The 26,221-nt window shown below is 37.2% G+C and overlaps 1 protein-coding gene and 2 long non-coding RNA genes across 5 annotated transcripts in view; 2 read left to right on the top strand and 1 right to left on the bottom strand.

Moving 5' to 3' along the window:
- The window catches only part of LOC115623215 (Ig-like and fibronectin type-III domain-containing protein 1), a 152,444-nt gene that overhangs the window by 14,377 nt on the left and 111,846 nt on the right, over nucleotides 1–26,221 (bottom strand). For both annotated transcript variants that reach the window (XM_030517456.1, XM_030517455.1), the window contains exons 3-10: nucleotides 22,668–22,761; nucleotides 22,381–22,551; nucleotides 22,184–22,321; nucleotides 20,592–21,711; nucleotides 19,441–19,654; nucleotides 19,078–19,351; nucleotides 14,102–14,356; nucleotides 13,502–13,845 (exon numbers count right to left, since the gene is read on the bottom strand). In XM_030517456.1, coding sequence (XP_030373316.1) covers nucleotides 13,502–13,845; nucleotides 14,102–14,356; nucleotides 19,078–19,351; nucleotides 19,441–19,654; nucleotides 20,592–21,711; nucleotides 22,184–22,321; nucleotides 22,381–22,551; nucleotides 22,668–22,761 — 2,610 coding nt within the window. The remainder of the gene's footprint in view (nucleotides 1–13,501; nucleotides 13,846–14,101; nucleotides 14,357–19,077; nucleotides 19,352–19,440; nucleotides 19,655–20,591; nucleotides 21,712–22,183; nucleotides 22,322–22,380; nucleotides 22,552–22,667; nucleotides 22,762–26,221) is intronic.
- Nucleotides 11,283–12,049, top strand: LOC115623218. The gene is made up of 2 exons (XR_003995385.1): nucleotides 11,283–11,318; nucleotides 11,396–12,049. It is a non-coding gene; the product is annotated as an uncharacterized LOC115623218 (long non-coding RNA).
- LOC115623217 lies at nucleotides 16,417–17,288 on the top strand. 2 transcript variants are annotated; one of them, XR_003995384.1, is made up of 2 exons: nucleotides 16,417–16,561; nucleotides 16,626–17,288. It is a non-coding gene; the product is annotated as an uncharacterized LOC115623217 (long non-coding RNA). The 2 variants fall into 2 exon arrangements; XR_003995383.1 differs by having other exon boundaries at nucleotides 16,622–17,288.

Raw genomic sequence — 26,221 nt, 5'->3', positions numbered from 1 at the left:
TAAGGTTGACAGTAACTGTCGTCTGGCCACCTGTTAGGCACCAGCTTCGAGTAGATGTCGCCTCCTTATAGATTTATTGAGTGCACCGTTTGAGTTCGCGAGCTGCTCGAGAGTTCATGGACAGTTTGACTAAACAGAGACAGCTTAGATGGTGTGCAAATAAATCTTAGGAGCAATAATACACCAACAAAAAAAAAACTTTTATCACCCTCTAAGCAAAGAAAGAACAAACAACTTACAGAGGGCTAATGGCATATTTTCAGAGGAAGAGCAATTTGCACAAATTGTCACTAAATACTTAGCACACCTGTATATCTTCCCACACAAAAAGCTGGAAAGTTCAAAAGCACAGTAAAATTAAATTCTAGAGCACAGCAAACTATTAACGATATGTCTAGAAACATTTCCCGCAGATATACATATTTATTATTATAGCAATAGAAGAGTGTCAAAAGCTTTTTGCATGAAAACTAATACGGTTTCTTAAAGTAAGTTATTAAATTTACAAAAAAAAAAAAGAAGCTTCAATCCAGTGTTGTACATTTTATAAATAATGTCTGTTAACGAAGATTAATTTCCCGACATCCAATCAGAAAACATTTTGCTAAAGAGCAGAATATTGTGTGTTAACGATTTCGAATGTGCTAAGCAGTCAATTAATGGCATTAGCAATCGGTAGAAAAATGAACAAAGTAATAAAATAATCAGAATTTCACAATAGGCCTTAATGAAAAAAAATTCTCTTATATGGATATAATAAATACTTATATAGTGCATCTGGACCTTTTGTCTGTTCAACTTGTTAAATGTAATATCTATGTAGCTAAGATAAATGATTAGTAGTGTGTTGCCAATTTTAAACACTTTTCAATATTTCGTATTTAACGAGCAATAGAATTTAGATTACTACATACTTGTATATATGTGTTTTTACATGGAAAATCTGCGTGTCTGAATACCCCTATGTATGTTTATTGTATAAATTATTTAAAAACATAATGAATGAGAGAGAATGACTTTTTAAAACCGATAACTAGCTATACGATATCCAAAAATGAACATCTAACTTATTATATTGAAAAAACAAACAATATGCTTTGAACATTTCGACCACCACGAAATGTAAGTAGTGCTAAGAAATGTTTGAGTGTTTTGCAAGAGTGTTGAAGAATACGTTAAAAATTACGAAAAAAGAGCGTTATAGTTCAGGTTTTTGTAGATAACTTTTATAACATAACATATTATATTGAATATTATATTGAAAAAACAAACAATATGCTTTGAACATTTCGACCACCACGAAATGAAAGTAGTGCTAAGAAATGTTTGAGTGTTTTGCAAGAGTGTTGAAGAATACGTTAAAAATTACGAAAAAAGAGCGTTACAGTTCAGGTTTTTGTAGATAACTTTTATAACATAAGTTAATGACCAATTGCTGATTAGTCTCTGTGACTGATTATGATCTCTGATTGGTAAAAAATAAAAACGTCGCCATCAAAGTAATTTTTATAATTTATTTTAAAAAATTTTTATTATTATTATTATTTAATGCTGCGAAATCGGCCTGTAGATTTGGTCATAATACGAGAAGTAGACTTTTTATTAGATATGATAGCACCCTTACAGAATTTGAAAAACTGTAATTTTTTAAAATGATTTAATTGACTTAAATTTTAAAGTGATTGGAACTGAGTCATACTCAGGAAACTAACTCATATTGAGAGCTATGCCAGGCCCCGCCATCGAAATAATGGCACTATTTTTCCAATTACCTGGTGAATGCACTTAATGAATCGCTTATATATTTTCGCAGTTAATATGTTTTTTTTTTTTTTTTGATTAAGCGCATCCAGGCGGTCTGCTTTGCGGAATGAAATCCCAAAACCCACTCAATCATTTGTAGACTAACTGAGTTCTGTGCCTCGAGCTGGCTCAGAGTTGTAGTCGTCGTCATTTGCTGTTTTTTTTTGTATTTTTTTTAATCTCTTGCAGATGTCGCACTTTGCGGTTTCGGCCTTTAATTGCATTTTTCGTTGCGTGGCCAGTACGAACAATTTTCGCGTTAAGTAATTTATTTCGTTTTATGGTCAAATGTTGTTTGTTTTTGAGCCGCCAAAGTCGTTGGCTGTGGATATGGATGTGGATGTGGATGATGATGATGATGCTGGTGCTGCATTAACTTGTTTTTGTCGTCATCAACTTTGCCATTGCCACTAGATGTTGTCGTGGTTGTTGTTGTTGTTGCTGTTGTAGTTATTGCCCGGTCGCAGTTGTTGTTAATTTTCATGTTTGTGGCTAATATGCGCTTTGGCTTTGGATGCCGCTACTTAGCGTTGGCAACGCGTTAAAATGATTTGATTTACGCGCGCACAGCACGCAGCTACTGACCTGACACTCCACCCCCCTCTCCCTCCGCCACCCGCCATCCCCTCCCCCTCCCGCTAATTTGAACCTATCTCACAACTGAGCTATGCACATACCGCCTGCCATGAATGAGGCTTTTTGGTATGTAAGTCAATGTCAGGCAACTGACAGTCAGACAGTCAGACATTTGGACAGCTGGTGGGTCGAGGTGGTTTCTGTTGTCGTCGCCGTCGTCGACATCGTTGTTGTTGTTGCTGTTGCTGTTGCTGTTCATCTCTTTTTTTGGTAGCTCGTTGCGGTTTTTATAGACGCTTCTTATTTTGGGCAGCGGTCGGGTCTCCATTCTCGCTGTTGTTGCTTTTGTTTTGCGTTTTCTCTGCTTGGCGGTGCGAAGTCGTAAATCTCCATTTGTTTGTTTTTCACTTGTAACGCTCGTTTAGAGCCAGCCACTGATGTCTTCTTCTTCTTCCTCATCTTCCTTTTTGGATATGTATGTATATATCTTGCTGTTGTTGCTTCTGGCATGTCAATTATGATGTAGGCATGTCGTATTTGTATGCGGCTAATGCGTTTTTGGCATGGAGCTGTCATGTACTTGAAAGTAATACACTTATTCTGATCTGGCTGCCTGAAAAGGGAAACTCTAGAAGTTGCTGCTGCTGTTGTTAGGAAAGGCGCTGGGGAGGGGAGTTGGGTCTGGTTGAGAGAATAAACTCAAACTCATTACAGTATTTAGATCATTTTTTAATTTAATTTCTACGCTGCACATTATTCTGACAAAACTGAAACCACATTTTAAACAGCGTTCTTTGCGATGTGGACAATTTTTCAAGGGATGCTGCTTAGTAGCAAGGAAAAGAGGAAGGTCCGAGAAGTTCAAAGAAAGAAATGATAAATAAAAATACAAATTAAAAACCAAATAGAAGCAGCAATATGTAAGGCGTCCACAGATAATACACATATAATATGTGAAAAAATATTTCTTAATATTTGACAATTAGATTACATTCCGGTTCTAGTCTCAACAGATAAGAAATTGGATCCATAATTTATTTATCAATCATAAGTCACCATTGAATCAATTAATTGGGAAGTATTTAAACATCTCAAAATGAAGACGCCACAAAATGTTCATTAATATTTTAGAGCAGAATAAATAGTGAAGGTTTGAGTTACATTTAGAAAAATATATACAAATTCTATTACATTCTATCGACTAAAGGACATTTAAATAAATGAGATAATGGGTTTTCCAAGAGCAGAAACAAAAAACTTATTGAATTCCTTCTGCAACTCCAGAAACAGGAATACAGGCTCACAACAGGCCTACTTAAAGGTGTTTACTTTTAGCAAGGAACTAAAAGTGATCGCAACGCTGGAACCCCTTTCCAGCTGCCCAACTCTCTTAAGATTTAGTGTAGAGTACTTCTCATAGCTTTTTCTCACCCTGCAGTACCGAGGAAGAAAGGTATAACCTGAATATTGTATTAACATTTGAGAAAACCAACAGCTTCATTAAATCGTTTCCAGATATTACATTTGAAACTACTTAGCGGTAATTCTTGTTGCAAGTTTATGCGCAAAATAAATGAAATATCTGATTTCTTCCAACATTTACTTTTCTAATTTTGAAAAAAAAGACTAAGTAATTTTTTGCAGACGTTAGTTGCACAAAATTATTTGAAATTGTAGTCCAGAATGTGAGTACTTCTGGACTTGCTGTTGGTTGCTAAAATTTCATTTGAAATACAAATTTTTTTCATAAGCTTTAATTTTCTTAAGTTATTTATTTAATACAGTGTTTTTATATTCAACTTAGCAACGTGAACCGAAAACGCTCTATCATGTTGTCAAATAAATAAGGCTAAATCAGATAATAGACACTCAGAATGTCCAACTTAAAATGTTGAAAACCCAAAAACAACTTTACAGCGACCAAACGGCCAATCGGTTGTAGACCGATAAACTTTAATTTACTGTCCCAAGTTGAACTCCACTTGCCGGCCATAAACATACTGTCACACACACACCCAGTCAAATATATTTCAAAATAAAATGTTGTTTGGCAACCCACACAGATACTCATCAGTCAGTTATATAAAACGCATTAAATCTAGGGCAAGGAAGCGATTTATTATTTGTATCCAAATACTCGTAGGTATAGAAATGTTGGTTCCGGTGACCGCTTCCGTAATCACCCAGATTGGATAAGGAACTACTAATAGCCACAAAACTGTACGCTCTCAACTTTGATGTCAGTTTATTATGTCCCTTTTCACCTATAATTACATTAACCGCAACTTAAATGTGACACAATTGGCATGACAACCAACGAGGCAAGCGACTGGTGACTGGACGCTGCCCCAAATGAATAATTAATACGGCCAGGGGCATGCGAGTCCTGCCACAGTCGCTGCCATTGCGCTGAGTTGCAGGTGAGAGCAGGTCCCTGCCCTTACTTCTAGCCCCATTTTCAGCTTCCAGCACGCTGGCAACTACTTAAACAAATAAATATTCAAAAAGCATAGCACTGCGTCGGGTTGCCAGTCGGCCTAACTCCATCCCACCCCGCTCTCCCTTCCCTCCGTCTGCTCTAGCCGATCTGAAGGACACTTAAGCCATAAAACTACGTCCCTGGTTGCTCATTTGGCATTTGTGTTGTGAAACAAGTGAGGGGGTGGGGGTTAATGGTAGTGTGGGATGTAAGCGCAGTGACAAAGCACATAATCAACGCAGCATTACCCTTTTGGCTAGCATCGACTCCACCCATCCCCCATTCCACCATCCCCCATCCCAACTCATCCCATCCCACTTTTCCCGCATGCCGCCTCTGTTGTGTGTCCAGCAACTGTATCGAAATTTTTAATGTGCCTAATTTTGGGTGCTGTTTGTCATTTTTTATAGGTATTATTTCACTGTTGCAGGCCATGTTAGAAAAGTTTTTTACGACCAACATTCCGTTGTTGCTGCGGGTGTCACTGTGTGTGTGTGTGTGTGTGTGTGTGTGTGTGGCACTGTGTGTTGGCAACAAAACAGAAATAAAATTCGTTTGTTGCTGTCAACTAACAGCGGTAGTAAAAATCATTGCAAAAGTTACATTTGGCCAAAGTCAAGTCAAAAACCTTATTACAAATGGTTGACAACGGGCGCAACCCTTTGAATGCCGCAGACGCCCCAAACTGCCGCAATAATATCCTGTTGGCCTGCTTCTGCTGCTGTGTTGTTGTTGTCGTTGTTGTTGTTGTTGTTGCCAGAATCAAATAATGTTTGTTGATGCTGGTGACACCATGCCGCGCACTGGCGACGAATAGAAATTGCCAAATTATTGGCACTGATTCAATCAGGCGCAGCAGCAGAAACAGGACCCAGCCATCATGGGCACGTTGACTTGGACGATTGGTCGCTCAGCTCCAGTCTCAGCCTCAGCATCAGCCTCAGCTCGTCGGCTACGATACTGTGCCACTAATATGCCATTTTGGTCTTACTCTGCACAGTGGGTCGCGATATGCGAACAAGTAATTATAAGTTGCTACTAAAACGAAAACTCGGTTGCTTACTAGTTGAAGCATAATTGTTGAGTACTCATAATAAATTGAATACAAGAAAAAGCATATGGATTGTATATAGAAGCCCCTTATTAAATCTATTAATACATCTATTAAGACTAAAAAAAATGCTGACATCCACAAATGCAGTGCTGACTCTCGCATTTTTAGCTTTATAGATTATTTATTCAAAAACAACAACCTCTAGAACCATTACCAACTACATCAGGTCAGCCTGCTTTTGGCAGCAAAATATATACTTACTCGGCTTTTCGAACCCCCCAATTTAATAATGGGAACGTGTGATTTTAGCAAGTGTAGAATTTTTTAAATATTATATGTGTAAACTATTAGCTTCATTTTGCATGTTTCGAATAAAAACAACATCAAATACTAACTAAAAAAATCTCAGATCTATTGTAGCTCGAAGATTGTCTTCGTATGTGCTGTGTTCACTTAATTAAAATATTTTGGGAACAGAATAAAAGGAGAAAGTAGTGCAGATCTCTTTTTTGTTTAAAGGCGTTAAAAAAATTGATATGCACTATTATTAAAATGCTGTCAGCTTATGTGCAAATATGCAAATAAGTAAGTAATATTTCATATTTGCATTAAAAAAGAAAGAGCATTATTATAGCATATTATTAAATCAATAAATGTAAACACAGAGACTGCCTAACTTAAGTAAGATACAATGTTGTAATTTGAGGTGAAAACTATAACAACGAGATACTTAAACTTATCCAAGCAATTAAACTGCAACTCCACCGTTTAAATATTGATTGTCCAATGATTGTGACAATAAAATATTTAAGTGTTTATACACATATTAAGTTTCCTCATCAACTTTTGTGTGTATGTCCTAAAAGTTTTCAAATGTTGTTGATAATTTTCTGTTTGTTTATATTCCTCAACTAGAAGGAGCATATAATTGAGCTTTTTAAAAAATGTACGAGAAACTCATCAATCCTTCATACAAGCATATACGAATACAGGGAATGCTGGTACATACATCAACCTAAATTAATATTTGCCTTTGCTTCAATGTGCAATAAAGAGTAAAGGCATAGACGGCCAAGGAAGCCGTTAGTTTTGGACCAACGCTTTTTTGATTTTCACTCCAGCATTTGCGTTATTCTGCAGACCCATTTGTTTGGATGGTAACGGGCCAAGGGGTTGGTGGGGCAGAGTAGTGGCGCCACACTGTAACCGAGCCGTAACACCAGGGTTTGCGACTCACTGATGCAACAATATTTCTGACACGTCCAAAAGCAATTAAGTTTGTCCATAAAAGTGTCACACAGAGTCAACGCAATGCAGCGTCGAAAGAGTGTGACAACAAACCGAGCGTACAGCACACGTAAGCTTCGCCGTCCCCCCACCCTCCTGCCCCACCGTCCCCACTACTCCTGTTCCTGCTGCTGCCTCTACGATACACCACTGGCCACACAAAGAACTTATAGATACAATAACGTCGCAGCAGCATCAGCATCAGCGGCAAAGGCCGAACGATGCAACGAGGCACATTTAAACCATTTGACACTAGGCGGCGTAGAGGAAAAAACAACAGCAGCAACTGAAAAGCATTTAAGCCAAGCCGCGAATGAATTTTTCGCATTCACACGGACCGCCGAAAAAATCACTAAAAAAGTTTGCCTCCACGCAGAAACAACGAATCTTAAATACACTCTAACCTACCTACTGACATACAGTTTATTTGCCATTTATGCTAAGGAAATTCAAGACAATAATAAAGTAATATGTAGCTAGGGAAGTTATCTCTCTCCATGAATCAGAGCCAAGTTATGGCGACTTAACAAATTTGAACATCCGAGACAGTTCGTCGAAGACGATAACGAAAGAAAATTTAATAAGAAAACAACTATTAATAATATTGGAAAATTATATGATTCTACTAAACACTACATATTTGAATGATATTGCCATTTTTAATTGTTAATATCTGAACCATAAACAACAGCCATGAATGAAATTGTCTGCGTCTACAAGTAAGATGACTCTAAATTAGAAATTAGTTTTTGCAACCTAATAATATTTCCAACACACAAATAACAAACATGCATACAACATAAAACAAAGAAACGATAAACGTATTTAAGAATCTTTGTTTAGTATTGACATCATACTTGAAAGCTCCAAAACTACTTATTTAAAACTAATAGTTCACCTAAACAGTAAATATATAAAATCATAATAAAGAAATTGAATCGCAGTCGATTTCTTCTAGAACTTAATGGCAATAAAACAAATAAATCAAAAATGATATATAGATGTAGACCTACTGATGATGCTGTAGAAAAAATTGATGTATTTAATATAATTAAATAAACACTCTCCCTGAAGAAAACAGTGGAAACATTTTAGGAGAGAAGACGTTAATGACAAATTAATTTCAAATATTCTTCAATAGCTTCAAAAACTCGCTAGACATCAACATTTTAAAATACATTTTAAGCAATATATGTTTGTTTTAAATAGATTTCAATATCAGCTCGAAATGTTAAAGCTGCAGTGAAATGAAAACGCAAAAATAGCAGAGAGAATAATAGTAGTAAACAATTTTCGACCACATTTAACTGCCAAATTAAAAATAAGCATTTCCTTGGATAAACCTTTTTCAGAAATATTTTAAGCATTTACATGGCTTCTGAGTGCTCTTTATTTTTACAAGTATGAACAAGTTAAAGGCAACTAAAGTAAAGAACAAAATGTGAACAAGCCATGACAAAAACTAAAGCTGGCGCATCTTCAATATCGAACTGGCGAATACCAATACCAATACCAATATCGTTGCCAATACCGATGCCAATGCAAGATGACAGGTCGTTGGGGCAACTACAGCTGGCCATTAAAAACATTTTGCGCGCATCAACGCGCGACAAACTCCAGTAATTGTTGTTGTTGTTGCTGCTGTTGTTCTTGTTGTATTTTTTAGCATTTGCAACTTTTTCGAGGCCAATAACTCTGTTGATGACCATGGCCGATGCAGACAGGCTGGCCCAGCTGGTTGCGCGTTGATGTGTGACTGCAACAACAGCAACAGTAACTGCAACATAAAGCAACAACAGCAACAACAACAACAACAATACCAATGCCAACAACAACAACTACAACAATAGCAAAATGTATGAGTATTCAACCGACTACAGTCGACGCGTTCGCTGGTGATGCCACGGCAACAATTTTTACTAGTTTATGGTCACGTTTTTGATGCTGCAAATTTTTGCCATAAGCCCCGCCAAAAACCCCAACTGAAGACCCCAACCCACCCCATTCCAGTACAACAACAAGAAGGCCATGAAACGGGCAGCAGTTTATGCGTTGACCCATCAGTCGATCTCTGTGCTGGGCACCCGTCGAGGCGCCAAAAACTTTACCAATATTTGTCGGTATATTGCTGTGCACGTCTCTTCTCCGCTTATTGGCTGCGGCGACTGTCAGTGTTTCGGACAGAGTTCAAACATTATGAAATTCAATTGGATTAGTGTTGAATAACGAACACAGACTAATGGTCGATGAACGGGGGGAAGGGTATGCGCGCTAATTGGTTTGCTAAATGCTTACGCATTTCATACCCGATGAGCATTTCATTTGATTTTATGGCTATGCAGTAGAAGAGAATAGTATTTTCTGAATTGTACATAAATCATTCTTCGTGTTTAACATTCTAACTAAACAACTGAAACAATGCAAGTGACGAATTGAGAAAATCATTATACAGATATCTTTCAAGCAGTGAAAAAATAAGTTTGACGAAATTAACTCGTTTGCTCCTGAAAATTAGATAAATCAAAGTTCAATGACTTTTCTATCACAGACTAAGAAATATAAAAATTAATGAACATGAAAACTAACTTTTTTTTCAAACGAAAAATTATAAATTAAGAATCGGGCTTTAAAACCAGTTTGCAGAACAGTTCGTGACACTTTAAATCCTTCATTTAATCGCAGTTTTTTAATTTAGAGAGAGGTTAAAGCTCAAATATATAAACGAAATTATGAAATTCTCTTTCTTGTTGCAAACGTCCTAAAATTTTTTAGGTTTTATTTATTTTATACTGTAGCGATGCTTTTTCATTTAAATGTTTTTATGAATTCTTTCATAATTATTTAATAATTTATAAAAATACAAAAACTCAATTAAGTAACAAACCCAATAAAAAAATGTTCCTTCGCTTCTGTCTACTGTGCTGCATACAAGATTTATATCCTTGAATCAAAACCCTTTAAAATATTGGAATATGCTTAGATTTCATTGCTTTCTTTGGATCTCTTAAGTAATTTTTAAAAATGTACGAGCTTGTTATACTCTGTACATGAAATGTACAAGAGTATATTAGGTTTGCGGGAGCTGAAAAATGTAACAGGCAGAAGGAGGCGTGGCAGACCCCACAAAGTATATATATTCTTGATCAGCATGACGAGACGAGTCGATCTAGCCCTGTCTGTCTGTCTGTCCGTCTGTCCGTCTGTCCGTCTGTCCGTCCGTATGAACACCTGGATCTCAGAGACTATAAGAGATAGAGACACCAAATTTTGCACGAAGATGCGTTATGTGTGTATTCTATACGAGTTTGTTTTATTTTTTTGATTTTCCCCCCCACTTCCCCCCTATGGGGGTTTTCCCGATTTTCCATTCGTATAATCGCCTATATCTCGGAGACTATAAGACCTAGGAACACCAAATTTTAGTCCCAGATGCCTTATGTGAATACGCAGAAAATGTATATTTTGGAATTCCCCTCCCTCCCCCCTCTACCCCGCAAATCGTAACTCCCGTAATTCTTGGAATTTCGAACTAAAATTTTGGAAATACCCCCAGTTAGTTATTATGTGTCCGTATGCCAAATTTCATTATGATAGACCGATTTAACAAGAAGTTATAGCCATAAATATATTTGCTGATGCAGCGCTGCTGCAGCGCTGCTCAAGCGCTGCCCGCGGCTGTTGTTGATGTTGCTGTTTGGTTGACTGCGAAAATGCTTACACAGACACGAATTGATGCGCATAGGCATACATACACTCACACAGACGCAATTGCTATGTAAATGTGCAATTATACACCCTTTACGTGAGTTCGAATACCGAGAGAGGTAAAATCGATCAAATTTTTTTTTTTATTTTCTTAATTTTTTTTATTTTCTATAATTATTGTAAACATATGTACAGAGTATTTCAAAGTCGGGACACCCGACTTTAGCTTTTTTACTTGTTAGTTTTTATTTATGTGCATATATTTATTTAATTTGCAATGCCTACGTAAGTTGTCACATTCATGGCCAATATTATTAGACGCGCTCGGGTAGCGTTCGACTCAGAAATACAAAAACCACCTTAGTCGGATTTAAAATGTCGAGGTTATTGTTCCTGTTACTGATCTCTTCTCTAGTAAGTGCATACACAGAATTTGCTCAAATATTTAGTTGAAATTTGCATCATAAATATTTGGAAATTTTTTGGAACAGCTCTTCCAGTTTTTGAAGGGAGCGGATGACTTATCTTCAGATGAAAACTCTTCTAAGGAGGAAGGCAAATATTTAGAAAGGAGAACTGGCTTATATGCGGATGACGAAAGGGTATTAAGTGAAGTATGTGGAAAAGGAAGATCAGTTGTGCAGCGGGAACGAACTGATATTTTAGATTCCGATGTTTGTGCTGCTATCCTTCAGAAGATGAAAAAACTCATCTTAAATATAAATTTAAAAAAAGACATCGTTTTGAAATGTATTTTGGAAAACCGTACTCGGCTCTCTGCTGAAATTAGACGCAGATCATTCATCATATGTCCAATACTGAACCTTTTAGGTATTCATGCTGAAATATCACTTGGAATTGGAGGTAAACCCCGAAAGGATAAGGATAAAAAGCCACCGACTAAGCCGGTCAACGAGGCACGCGAGACTATCAAACTAACCATTTCTCTTATATTATGGGCAGTGAAAATTAGGAAGGCTTACTATTGTGGACAAGAGATTCGGAACGAAATAACGACTTTAAAGAAACTGCTTGATAAATTCCAGAAATTGGATTGTATGTGTTGAACAGCTTTTTTTTAAATAACTTTAACTAATATTTTTTTTATATATATTGAAAATAAACAAAAAATTTAGCAAAACCAATTTATTTTACAAAAAATAGTCCTGAATAGGCTGAACTGGCCTTTAGGACAACCTTTTTGATTAACTTCAATGTCTACATAATGCCTTCCTTTATCACTGTCATTTTTTCGAAAAGGTTCAAGTCGCACGGAGCCAAATCAGGCGAAATTTGGGAGTGCTTAAGGATTAAAATGCAATATATATATAAAAAAAAAAACATATCAGTCACATGTGCCAACCAATGAGTCATATTTTTGGTTATCAGTCAACTTGATCACTTTTTTCAGTAGCCCTTAATTATCTTTCTATTAATTCCTTTCCATTTCCACTAATGGAGATTTTGGCAGATTTTTTTAAAAAATTCTTGCTTAGTTTCATTCGAATTACGGATTTTGGTTGGCATTTATAATTACACTCAAGGCCATTTACAAACCGCGTGCACCACTCATAAACTCCTTCACGAGATAAAGGTAAAGGAAGTACCTTGTCACAAAAAGAAAGCACCACCAGAAAAGTCCTATTCCTGTTTTCTTTCAAATACACATAAAAGCTTGATAAATATCGATTATATTAATGAAAGAATCAATCAAAGAATGAAGCCAAAATCTTTCGAAACTAGGTGTGTGGAACCGCTGGACTATTAATAATATTTTAGTTATTTAAGGCATTATATGATGATCAGAAAAAGGTCTACTGGACTTGCCATTCTAGCATACCTGTTCTACTTTCTGAAAAACTTTACTTACAACGCAATTGACTACTGCATTCTGGCCATGTCTAATCACAAAACGGAACCAAGTTGTTATTGTTGTAAGAGGTACTATATATGTATAAGAATTGTCATATCTTATTGGGTGTTTATGATATTAAGAAAACGGTATATTATTTATCTGAATGAGCTGTTCAAATATAAAAAAACAGTTGTAAAAATGTAAATTATGAAAGACTTCTATTTTACTTTCCCAAAAACTTTTGTTTTTTAACATTGTTTTTTCGGATATATCTTTATAATACATATTAGACATGCTTGCTTCATTCAAATAACTGTCTAAAGCATAGAGTTCTGAACTTATTCCAGTTCTTGTAGAAAATAGGTCTACTTGGAAAATTCGCTAAGGCATCAAAATTGATTGCGAATAAATGTGTCACTGGAATGGAAATCCTTATCAAAATCTTTCTGAGTTCATTTTACTGTAAATTACTCCCTAAAGTTGCACAGGTATTTTTTCTCCTTCCCCCACCGATTTCCACATACGTATAATGCACTTGAAATTAAGTGTCTGGCAGCATATAAAAGCAACTCATATGCCACAATGCCTAACTTGGCCCATTCACCAGTTGGCCATGCAAATGAAGTGCTCCATTGTGGGTCGAAAAGAGCGCCGACAGCCACAGCCACAGCCACAGCACGCGCACCTTTGCCTGAATGGGAGCAAAAGTTTCCGATTTCTATTGTTGATGCAAAATACTCACATTTTCCAATTTGGCAACTGTCTCGTACATGGTCATGTTATTGACTTTGCCGTATTGTACAATAAAATCAATATCATCTGCCACACTTGTGGCGCCGGACTCGGACGACGACTGCTGTGCGGCTGGCGCCGCTGACGTTGCAAGTTCGCTGTTCATGTTTGGGTTTGGGTTGCCAGCTGCTGCAGCGGCAGCCAACTCATCGCCCGTTATCGCGTCAGCTGGCGTGCCGCTGCTGTTATTGTTGTTGTCGCCCACATCGGGCGGCGTCCAGGCGAGACTGATGCTTGTTTGGCCAACCATTGTGGTGTGCACATCTTCAGGTGGGCCGGGTATGTTCTGTGTGCCTAGAAAGGTAGCGAAGTGGAAGCCATATATAGAAAACTTTGCTTTATAATGCAAGTTTAATTGGCCAATATTGGTTTTGTCTGCCAAGCCACAGCATTGACCGAATAATTAAGCGCACAATCGCGTGCAACAGTGCGTATACGAAACGAGCACAGACACATAATTAAACAAACCAAATTAGCTCCACACACACACACACACACACACGAGACTGTCCACTTGATACACTGATTTAGGGTGACCATAACTACTTACCTTCCTCAAAGCACTGCAGGATATTGCCCGCGTATGACAAACAATCGGGCGCATTTCCTGCTGATGTGGCAGCCGATGTCGATATGCCTGCGCCCGCTCCTGCCGATGACGTAGCCGTTGACCCCGCTGGCGATTTAGTTGTCAGTGTTGGCGGCATGACGCCACGGCAGAGCGGCATGCAGGCATTGATAACGCCCCGTCGACTGCAGCAGGGTGTATGATCGCGTCCACCGGCGGCGCAACGCGCCAAAATGGCTGCAAGAGGCAAAGGTATAGAGTGAGCGAGATGGAGAAGGAATGTAGTTAATAAAGCTGTGTACTATATGTCGGATTATTTGGTTCAATGAACTGCTAATACTTGTAAACAAAAATTGAATATTCTCTTTTCAATTATTGATTGTTACTATCTAGAAGTTGTTTGTGTAAAAGCTGCCCTTTTTTTCGAACCTGTCTTGGTCCAATATTTATTCACAAAATTAATACACAATTACTAATCATTAGCCCTTCTCTAACTGAAAGTATTCTTCTGACTGTCATTTATTCAATAGCTTTGTCCAAACCTTTATTAGAAACGTTTTCCATAAAATTAAATTTTATATTCTTCAAATAAAAGGAACTATCATAAAACTGAAACTTTTGAATTTCGATAATCAAGCTGTTAGTTATTATAGTTACCATCTTAGAGGCTTTAATTAATGGTTGTACCGGAAACAAATAAAAAGTGGAATTTACGCAAAAACAAAAAAGTGGCATTCTTCTTTTTATCGCTTTATATAATCCTTATTTTATATTCAAATCGGGGTGTGTTACTTTCTCCCTAATTTTATTCAAAGGTTCGATTGTTAACGAGACCATTTTTATTTGAATTTCGGAAAATATTTTTTGTGCTGCTTAAATATATTTCTTAACCTAATTTATTGAATGGTGTAAGGCATGTGATTAAATTTGGCCCTGAATATTCTATTTATTTTGGCAAAGCTCTGTGTCGGGGTAGCCGCAGAACAACATATTTTGAAACCAGTATGCTACTGCACAACTCCAGTTAGTTCTGGGCTATTTGCATATGTCGGTATCTGTGTCAGTTACGGCTCATTGGCATCATCAGCATCAGCGTCATCATGATGGCTAACCGCTTGCTGTTGATTGCTCGGATTTTTGGCCATGGCTTATGTCTCATGGCTGATGGCTGATGGCTGATGGCAAGCAAATGTTATGCCTCAATTTGTGCCATGAAGTCATCAATTTTATGTTTGAATAACTTGATTATCAGCGGTCCGCGATGAGCCCGGCCAACGTAACTCGATTGCCACTCGAGTTGCTGCTCCTGTTTCTAATATGACAGTTTTTGCTGTTGGATGCAGGACACAGCAATGACTCGACATGCTACGCCAATTTACAGGAAATTAACACAGATTTGTTATCAGTGACAAAGTGCTGAATAATGTCAAGGATTTTGCACAAGTCATCCTGTAATAGATTAGACATGTACACGAGTTCATTACAATCGCACCATTTATGTAAACCAATCCAGGATGACTTGCATCATTATTGATGAACGAGTATATACCTACATTTGTACACTTTCACTGTCAACAGAATGTAAATATTTACGAATTCTTGTGCGTGAAATTTCCATTTTTATAGTAGTTTTGAAATGATAAGCATCAATCACGGCACCACTTAAAACTTTCAAGTAAATAAAGAAAAATGCAAGCTAATGGCATAACAAGCTTCAAATCCACTTACGATTCAAAACATTTTTTTAAAGCAACAATTAATTGTAATTAATGTTTGCATTTGTATACATTTTCATATCTATTTATATAGATGTAAATACATCGAATATGATTCCCATTGAAACGACTGTTATACTGTTGAGACGAAATTGCTGAAAACAAAATCTAAACAATTTGGAGCCATTTTTTCTAATCCAAAAGTAAATATGTAATACATTACTTTTATTATTTACTTTTGGGTAACTATTAAATTGAAATAAAATAATAAATTATATAGAAAACTTTTAAGAATTGATAGGATTATATTTTTGTTAATTAAAAAAAAAAACACTTATTCCTAAAAATTTAACAAAAAGACAACTTTGAAATAACTCAGTTAGGTATCGAATTCATTTGTGGGTTTTCCATGGAAAATGAACATTATTTGAATTCATATTAGACTTTTCTCAGTGTGGAAATAGACCCAAGAGAATGTAAAAGTGCTGAAACGGCTTTTGTTTTACTTCGGCTCTATTATCTCCGAGTATTTTACATAATAGGCAGAGTGTGGAAATAATTAAAATCTATTCGTAAAGGTTTTATTTTTTATTGTATTTGCATTTCAAGCATTGGACACGCCTTACTAATGCTTTGCTTTCGAACTTCGAGTAAAATGTCTTAGTCGTATAGCTATTCGTGCTTTAAAATGTTGATGGCATTTATTTTTCTTTTGACGTGTACTGGGGTGAGTCCGAAGCCTGGAGACTGATTTTTTTATCATTTTATTTATTTACTGAAAATATAGTTAGCCATGGGTAAAAAAAACATGGAGGATGGCAATATGTTTGCGGAAATAAGAGCACCTGCAAATATAACTCCTAAGAATCCTTCAAAAAGTTTTGCAACTGCAGAGGAGCAGATCGAATTAAAGGAGACGTGTGGACGGAGATCAATAAGACAATACTACAAAAAAATAGCGAAGTTCTTTCCTAATACAACTGCTACTAAAAACCCTCTCCCTATAAAAATATCAGTGAAAACAACAAGAATACCTATAAAAGGTAAACAGATTTCATCTATAGTAGTTCAAATGTGTGATCGCACAGTAAGAACACTCATTGAAAACATTTCTAGAATAAATAATAAAAAGGAAGTGGTTGCACAGTGCATTGAAATGTACCCCGAAAAAAACCTACAGCTAATATTGGGCACAGGACTACATTTTGGCTATGGATTTGGCTCCAAACCGAGAACAATTGTTCTCCCAATGAAGGAACTTCCGAAGAGTGTATTTCTTACAGTTCAAACAGCAATTGCACTTCGATTTTGGCATGAAAGAATAACTGAAAGTGCCAGGTGTGGGAAAGAAATAAAAATAGAAGTTGAGAACATAGAGGAGAAAATTGATAATTTTAAAGTACTAGGATGCGTATGTAAAGTTTAATAAAGAACCTTATTCAATGTATTGAAAACATTTCAGTTATGCATGTTACAAATAAACGATGGTTATTTCAAAATACTATTTCCTTCAGAATAGTTGTAGTTGTGCGCTGTCCAGACTAAGTATGACCGTAATGCTTATTTGATTTTGCATTTTCAGCATTCGACACGGTTTGAGTAACACTTTGGCTTAGATTCAAATTACAAAGGAATGTTCAGTGACATAAATGTTTTGAAATGTTGAGGTTATTTGTATTGCAGTTGCTTTCTGCTGTGGTAAGCTTCTCTGAACATATACAAATCGAAAAGTATATTCCACAAATCACAAAATAGCTGGCCGGCTCTGTGAGCAAGATAGAGCCTCGAGCTTCTGTAAAAAGTAACTTGCCATGGGAGGAGTATCTTGTGACTACAGAAGAACAAATAGAGCTTAAAGAGACGTGTGGCAGAAAGGCAATGGCGGACTATTGTCTAAAAATAACGAACGCGTCGAATGCTGGCCATTGTACCAAAAAGCCAAGAACAGATCCTGCAACGAAATTCAAAACGGCAGCTCAAACTTCAAGGAAATGGGAGGAAATGTGTGCGACCGTAGTAACAAGCATGAGAGACAGTCTTACTGCAATCGATAAGAATAAACAAAATATAACCAAGTGCATAGAAAAATTCCCCACAACAGGCCTGGGAAAGAGTCTGGGTATAGACTTTCAATTTGGTTTTGGCTCCGTACATAGATCGATTGCCATTCCAGTTAAAGAACTTCTCACTAGCGTTTTCCTCACAATTCAAACTACAGTGGGAGTGAAGTTTTGGGGCGAGAAAGTAGTTGAAAATCTCAATTGTGGTAAAGAAATAAAAGATGATATTGCAAAATTAAATGAACTTATTGATAATTTTAAGATTTTAATTTGTTACTGTAAGCCATAAGCATGTTTGTAAATAAAGGCCATTAATGTCAGCAATTTTTTTTTTGCTTAGGATAAGTCGTATATTTAAATGAATTTTCTTGTTTGCAATGAAGCTGAATTCCGCCTTTTGACAAGCGTTAGAAGACTAGTTATAACACAGTTTTATCAAAAGGTCCTAAATTTTTTGTTTGTTTAGGATATATTCGTCTATGTTAATGAATTTTCTTGAATGAATTTTTCGCCTTTTGATAAGCGTTAGAAGACTAGTTGTAAGGCAGTTTTATCAAAATGTCCTAAACTTTCCACAGCGCATTTTCTTGTTTCCAATTGAATTGTGGCTGCAACTGTTGGGTAGCAAAATAAACAATCAATTAGTTGCTGAAAGGCTCTGAACTCGTAAAAAGTTGAACCAGCCAACCGCTCATCATCACATTTCCACCTCATTGAGCAAAAAGGCAGAGCCTGACTGCATGTTATTTTCAGGATTGCTAAGTATATACAACTCATTAGCTAAAAATCGATTTGCATAAGTAGAAATATTCATTACTGGCGCACAAATGCCCACCACATGCCCAATACGATCCGATCCGATCCAAACCAGACTCAGACTCAGACGCAGGCAGGCGCCTACGAAGCGGCCGCATTGGCAGAAACCCACTTAATATTCCAAAATTATTGCAGCAGCGTGAAACGTCGAGGCAAAAGCAAAACAAAATACAAAATGAGCTCATTAAATTAACAAAAATCCAACTAGGAGCTGGGACTGGACACTATGCGTCGGCCAATGGTGGACCGACAACAATAGGCAGACCATGCGCTCGAACTGACACTAATTAGTGTTTTTGCGGCGCTTGAATGGATACGGTGGAGTGGGGTTGGGCGCTGACTGGTGGAAGGGGGATGCTCTACTCACGCATTTGTGCACGGCATGCCGGTCCGAGACGCTCGATGTCCGACAGGCGTATATTGTAGGAGCAGAGGGGCGCACATTGGGGCAGGAGTCCAGATGCCTGGCAACACGTTGTCATGTTGTATTTGGCCGTCGTGTCTTTGGCCGGCTCTGCGGGCTGGGTGCGTGTAATCAGACGTGGCGAAGGCTCGCTCTTGCCGTAGGCATTAATTGAGACCACATAGAACTCGTAGTAGACATCCGGCTCGAGGCCCTCGAGTATGAGTGGCGGCAGGCGCTGTAAAGTTAATGAATTAGCCAAACAAGTAACGTGATGGGCAGGACGTTGCAGGACACCACAACAGAGCCACATGCTGTGACACAAACCTTCTGCACAGTCAGATAGTCATCACCAACGCCGAGACGTCGAAACTTGACATGATATGTGCTGACTGTATCGGCCAGACGCTTCGGCTTATTCCAATCTAAAATTACAAAATTATCCGTTTTGGCCACCGTCCGCAACTTCGAAGGCGGATCGGCCAGCACCCCATAGCCCTGGAACAAGCAGCTGCTATACTCAGACATGAAACGCAGGCATCTGCAACAGAGAATGGGGAGTTCAGAAATTAATTAGTGAGTTTATTAGCCATTTTAACGATTTACAACACAATGTAACAAATGAAGGCAATTTAGCCAAAGGATAATTGATTTGAACATAAAATTTGCCATCCTCAAAGGTTGTCCACGATTAACAACAGATCTTAGTTAGAGAACTTTAAATGTCTTTTTTTTTGGAGCTTAAGTGCTCTTCTGATTTTATGCTGAAGAATATATACAAGTATTGTCTGTTTCGAAATCTAAAAAGATTTACTTTAATTTGCCATTTATTCGCTGATACTAAATAATGTTTTCTTTTTCAGGGCATGCATTAATCTTTGGCTCGTAATATCCTTTAATTTAAAGAGAGGTGAGCTATTAAGTTAAGTTCGTTAGTATTCTTCTGATTTGACGATTACTATAAAATAAATCAAGATTTTATTCATCATTATGTATTGGTTATTTGATTCGGTATGTAAAAAAACAATGTGCTTGAATTTCCAATTTCACCGCTGATACTAAATATTGTTTTTTTCCGGGCTTGTATTAATCTTTAATTATATTCTCAAGTTCTTAAGTCCTCTTCTGACCATTACTATAAAATATATCAAGATTTTACATAGTATGTATTTCGTTTGATTTGGAATCTAATCTAAACAATGTTTTTTTTCCGGGCTTGTATTAATCTTTAATCCATCCTTAAGTTCTTAAGTCCTCTTTTGATTTGAGCATTACTATAAAATACATCAAGATTTTATACATCGTTCGTACGTTTCGTTCGTTAGATCCGGAATCGAATCTAAATAATGTGTTTTATTCAGGGCTTGTATTAATCTTTAATTATATTCTTTAATTAAAAAACAAGTGAGTTATTAAGATAAATTAAAATATCAATTATGTATAGATAGAGCTGCAAAAAGTGAATTGGCAACACTCACTTGAATAGACTGAAGTCCAGGGTGGTTAGCTTGCCGGCGCACAGGGGAAAGCAGGCAGCGGGAATGCCGCGTGCGCGACAACAGGGCGTATGATCGATCTCGTTGGCTAGGCAAGTGAACGTAATGTTGGACCAGGGCGCGCAGACCATAAAGTCGGGCAGTGTGGCCAGATCGGTCTTCTGCGGATCGCACATTTTGTCCAGGCACATGCGATGCGTCATGCCGTTCGCCTCGCAGCAGCTGCGTATATCGGGCAGACTGGGCATCTGCTGTTTGTCGGTATTGCCCGCCTCGGCCTCGGCGGCCGAAGCGCTGATGTGGGTGAAGAAGCGTAGGCGCTCGCTGGGCAAGCTCGAGCCGTATTCATTAACTGCGGTCACTACAACAGCATACATGGTCAACGGACTCAGTCCGTCGAGCGGCAAATAAGTTTGGTTCGCCTGCACATTGTGGAGTGTGACTTGTTCTGCCGGGTCAGTGGCCTTGTGGACCACCTCGCCGGTAACCTCATCCTCATCGAACTTGTGCAGCATGGTCAGATTGACGGTGTAGTGCATGAGGCGATCGGCTAGCTTCTCTGGCGGTGCCCAGCTGATGCGTGCACTCGTCTCGCTCACGCCATCGGCACTCACGGCTGTGGGAGTGCTCGGTATTAATTGAACGCCCTTCAATATGCACTGTAGGCCGCTCAGTGTGTGCTGCACGCAAGAGACGCGTGTCTTCAGCTTGTCCGTGAACGGTGTGTACTCGCCGCGACACATGTCCTGACACAAATCGGGAATCTGCTTCTCCACACAGCACGGCACATGATTTCGGCCGTCGGCCATACAGCGCACAATGCTGGGAAAGTCCCGCTCACAGGCCTCCGGGTCTATGCCCGTCGTGCCGTCGAGTATGTTGTGCACATTGCAGAAGCCCATGCACTGGGCGGAAACATTCGCCCGCTCACAGCACTCGGTGAAGTCGTGCGTCAATTGTGGCAATACCTGGCTGGGACGCCAGAAACTACGATTATCCTGAGCATCGAGCGGAGGTGGTATGAGGAACACATCGCTCGATTCGGAGGCCACAGCGTCTGTATTGTTGGTTGGCGCACCAGATGCCGGCTGCAGTTCCTTCACTATACAACGAGAGAACAATAACATTAAACTAAACTCAAGAAAATCGACATTTAAGCTCGATTTCAATTACGAAATTATCTTGTGCAATAAATAATAATAAAATAGTAATATTAATAACAATCAGCCGATTGTTGACAAAATTGATTAAAGTCAATGATAGTAGATATTTATTTTATGATCAAAAGTAAAAAGAATTAAATCCAATTTCATTTAATTTAAATATTTCCTTGCATTTAATAGATTTTCAGAAAAGAAACTGTGTATACAAATAAAATATAAAATAAAATAAAATATCACCATTATGTTCAGAAAATTGATTAAAATCAATGATAATAGATAGTTATTTTATGATCAAAAGTTAAAAGAAGTAAATCTGCTCAATATAATTCAAATAATAATTAAAATTAAATTCTTTGCATTTAATAAATTTTCAGAAAAGAAACAGTGTATAAAAATAATCGAGAAATGTACCTGTCAGTATATGTATGCTTCGCAGTACTGGTTCAGAGTTCAGTTCGCATATATAGGCACCCGAATCACTTGTCTTTAGCGTCTTTATTAAAAGCACCCACACTTCACCACCCGTTTCCAAATTGGGAGACTTGGGATCTGCAAGGGGGCATTTCTTTTGTACCTAACTTCAATGCTTTTTAACTCGCATTACTCACTGTCATCGTGTAGAACTCTTATGCGATGATCCTTCGTGACACGCACGGTGCCCGCCGTGAGTATTTCGTCACCCTTCTTCCATATTACTGTATTATTGGCCGCATTCTCTGATACAACACACGTCAGCAGCGCATCTTTGTTTTCAAAAATAAGCGATGGTCCACCAGTTCCTAAACGAGTGTTTATTGGTGAGATTATAGATGTATAGATTATATAGCAAAACTAATTAGATTTCTAACTGGCAATGAATGCAAATATTGAATAAAGAGAACTCTAGTAGACTTACCAATTGGCACACCGGAGTTAACAATCGATAATAGCAGGCATATTGTTACAATGTGCACTACTAGAGGCTTAAGCATTATTCCTTGTAGGATTGTCTGCAACAAAAAGAGCCAGTAACATATTTTGGTTAAAAAAATTATTATTTTGAAGCTATATTTGTAGAAAATACTTTTATTATCAAGACAAAACTTAAAAAGCCGTAATTTAATTGCTAGTGGAGCTATTTTTAGTGAATGGGATCGATAAATCATCAACTTGACTTTAAAATTCTAAAATTCTTGAACAATTTAACTTAAGTTTACTTATTGAAGGAAATCGGAATTCAAAAACATCAACTTGACTATAAAATTATATTCTCAGTTCTGGAACAATTTAACTTAAGTTTACTTATTGAAGGAAATTTCTAAAAATATTATCCAAATACGATTCAAAAAAATATGTAAAATATGTAAAATATGTTATATAATTCGGTTTGAAAAAATTAAATTTTTCTGTTAACACAATTGTTAACACACTCTCTGAGTATCAGTTTTTGTAAACTCGAAATGATGCTTCATATTGGGTAATGTAGTGTAAAAATACATAAAAATACTGACGAAAATGTATTCCTGCTGTTTTGTAAATCCCTACAAAATATATAAAAGAGCTTGGCTCTTCTAAAAATAGAAATTAAATAGTCCCCTTCAATAATACTTGAATTCAAGAAATATATAAAACTTTTAAATTAAATTTCTCCTTGGCTAGTAAAACAAAACATAATTCCTTCGATAGTCAATGGATAATGAATTATTGGTTTCCGGATTGGTAAACAAAATTTTATTAAAAGCAACGAGAAAACGTTTTTCCATGATTTCTTACATTAATAACAAACAAAACTACCATTAATGAAAAAAGTTGCTTGCCATATGAGACGTTCATTTAGTAAAGTTAATAACTAATCAATAGAGTGTCGTGCAGTGCAATTTTTTAGATTTATGAACAACTTATCAAATTTTCAATCAACTGTATTTTAATAAGCTTAAATTAAATGTTTGGCTTTTGAAATTTTCCATAAGAAAGTAAAAAGCTATTTAATGTAAGACTGACATTTTCAACGGGTTTCTAAAAAGGCGAAATACAAGTATGTTATTTATTTGTTATAACATTGGAGAAATTTTCTCCTTCAGCAGTGCATAAAATGCATATATTTGATTCTATTATACTTATTTGATGTTAGCAGATTACGAGTATACACTTGACCGCATCAATATAAGCTTTTGAGGCGTATCATGTTTACGAGTTGGCTTCAAAAGCCCTGAATCAACAGCCAAGCATACTCACACATTCAGAATAATTTCTAAGCAGCTTAACAAACAGCTTAAAAACTTTTGGCCACAAAAAGGCTATCGCATCCCTTTGCAGTGCATTGCAAAGAGATTCACACTTCAAATACAAACAAGTGGCACGAACCCAAATCCCTCGCCAGATCCCCCCTCCCCTGATGAACAAATTAGAAATTGCAGAAGAATATATATACTATGTATATATGTATACTATACAGCTTAAAATATTTCCATGAAAATGTTGATATGCATTGACGCGTATTTTATGATTGCCTGAATTGATTTGCATAGCATAGCCCGAGCTTGGCGTGGCCCTTATTTTCCATCACGATTTGTGTGAACAACAAATGCCGAAAACAAACAAGTATTTCTAACATGCACCCCAGCTCAAATGAAAAAAAAAGGAATGGAGGAAAAACGGAAGGAAGTTGAGGAAAATCGTCGATTTGTGCACCTAGAGCCTGCGCATGAAAAGCATTGCCAATATTTTTCAATCATTTTTACAGCGCAAAAGAAACATTTTGATATTGCAATAAATGGCAAGGCCATGGGCCAAGGGAGCGCAACTGGCGAGGGGAATGGGAGGGGCAATGGGAATGGGTGCTGTCATGGGCTGGTCACAAGCCTGGATAGCACACAGTTGAATGCTTCGGCTAGCTGGCAGTGCGAACCCGTCATAGGCAACGATGCAGATAGGTGGGAGTGGGGGTGGGGGTGGGTGTGTTGCTGGGAATAGGGATGGGGTTGGGTCGGAGGAGGTTAGTGCCGCAAGGGGGCTTGGGCACACAAACACTTGAAAGTAGCGCCAATTTTATGTGCCCCAGCAATGGGGCCAACTGGTGACGTTGCTTCAACTTTTGATGCTACAAAAATAAAGTATATAGAAGTTGCATGTATACCAGAGTGGAAGCGCCACTCCAACCTACCACCCCCCATTCCCACCCCACTGGCTGCATGTTTTGTTACCTTTCCGTTTTGTGTGCGCTTTTTGGATTCTTGTATAAAAATTCTGCGATCTGCACCCCCCTCTTTTTTTTCTGCGCATTTGCTTTTTCCCTCTGTTGATAAAATGTTTAACATTGCAATAGTCGCTAGCTGCTGACATGCTGCATGCCGCATGCCGCACGCTGCTGAAAAGTGGCACGGCTGCTGAGAGGAGTGGGTGAGCGGCAGGTGGATTATGTGTTTGCGCAAAAGCGTCACGAGTCTAAACGTGCACGCGTAACTGAGAAATTTTTCGCAATTTTAGCGGCGTTTTTCGTTGCCAACGGTAATAGTTTGGAGCCAAATGAAAAAATATAAAAATGAATGCCCTCGCAAACATAGCGAAATAAATTTTTATGCACATACATACATACAGATAGATCTATGCGTGGTCATTGGAAATGCACTTGAAAAAATTCGAAAATTAAAACGGAAACTAATGAGTATACGTGAATCAAAAAATAATCATATCTAGCACAAACAGGTCATTCTTAAATAAACGGAAGTAAACCAAAACCCTGGCGAGTGCTCATGCCTAATAAGCTCCTAATAATTTACTTAAAATGTTTCCAAATAAGAATTGTAGACACTATAATATTTTACTTGAATATTTTTCTGGAATTAGGATACTTTTGGCCTTTCCGTGCGTTCTTTTTTTAATAGTAAATGGACTATTGTTCCAGTCTCATGCCTATGACTTAGACTCACTTCCTCCTTCCCATTTTTATATTGAATTTAATTTTGAAGGATTTATGAAGACTGAAAATTGAGTGAAATTTAAAGCTATATTAAAAGCAAATTTTTAAATAATTTATTGGATAAATAATAAATGTATATCGGAGTTAAATTATAAGAGAAAAAAACGTTGTTATTAAAAGTTACATTATTACAGAGGTAAACATATATTTCTCACTTATATTTCTAAGTCAGATCTGTAAATATTTTTTACATATGGAGCTGATATTACAAAAATATGTTTAAATGAGAGATAACTTATCAATGCAAAAAAGTTCAATTTAATTACGATGTTTCATTCAGACTCATTCATAAATTTGTTTTTTTTTATTTAAATCCATTGACTTTTAGAGCACGCTTGAGAATTCATTTTGTAAAATGTCAATCTTCTAAAAAAATGTTCTCATTAAAAATGCTCTTCGAACATAATGAAAATTTCAGTAAAAGCATTGATCGCACTGCAGCCTTAGCCTACACCCAGAACGTGCAGTGTACTTTAAAATTTTATTTAACC

This window comes from Scaptodrosophila lebanonensis, unplaced genomic scaffold, assembly GCF_003285725.1.
Source record: "Scaptodrosophila lebanonensis strain 11010-0011.00,11010-0021.00 unplaced genomic scaffold, SlebRS2 tig00000043-arrow-pilon, whole genome shotgun sequence".
NCBI classification, from domain to species: Eukaryota; Metazoa; Arthropoda; class Insecta; order Diptera; family Drosophilidae; genus Scaptodrosophila; species Scaptodrosophila lebanonensis.
Note: the sequence above shows the minus strand (reverse complement) of the source record. Positions and strands in the feature narration are given on the sequence as shown.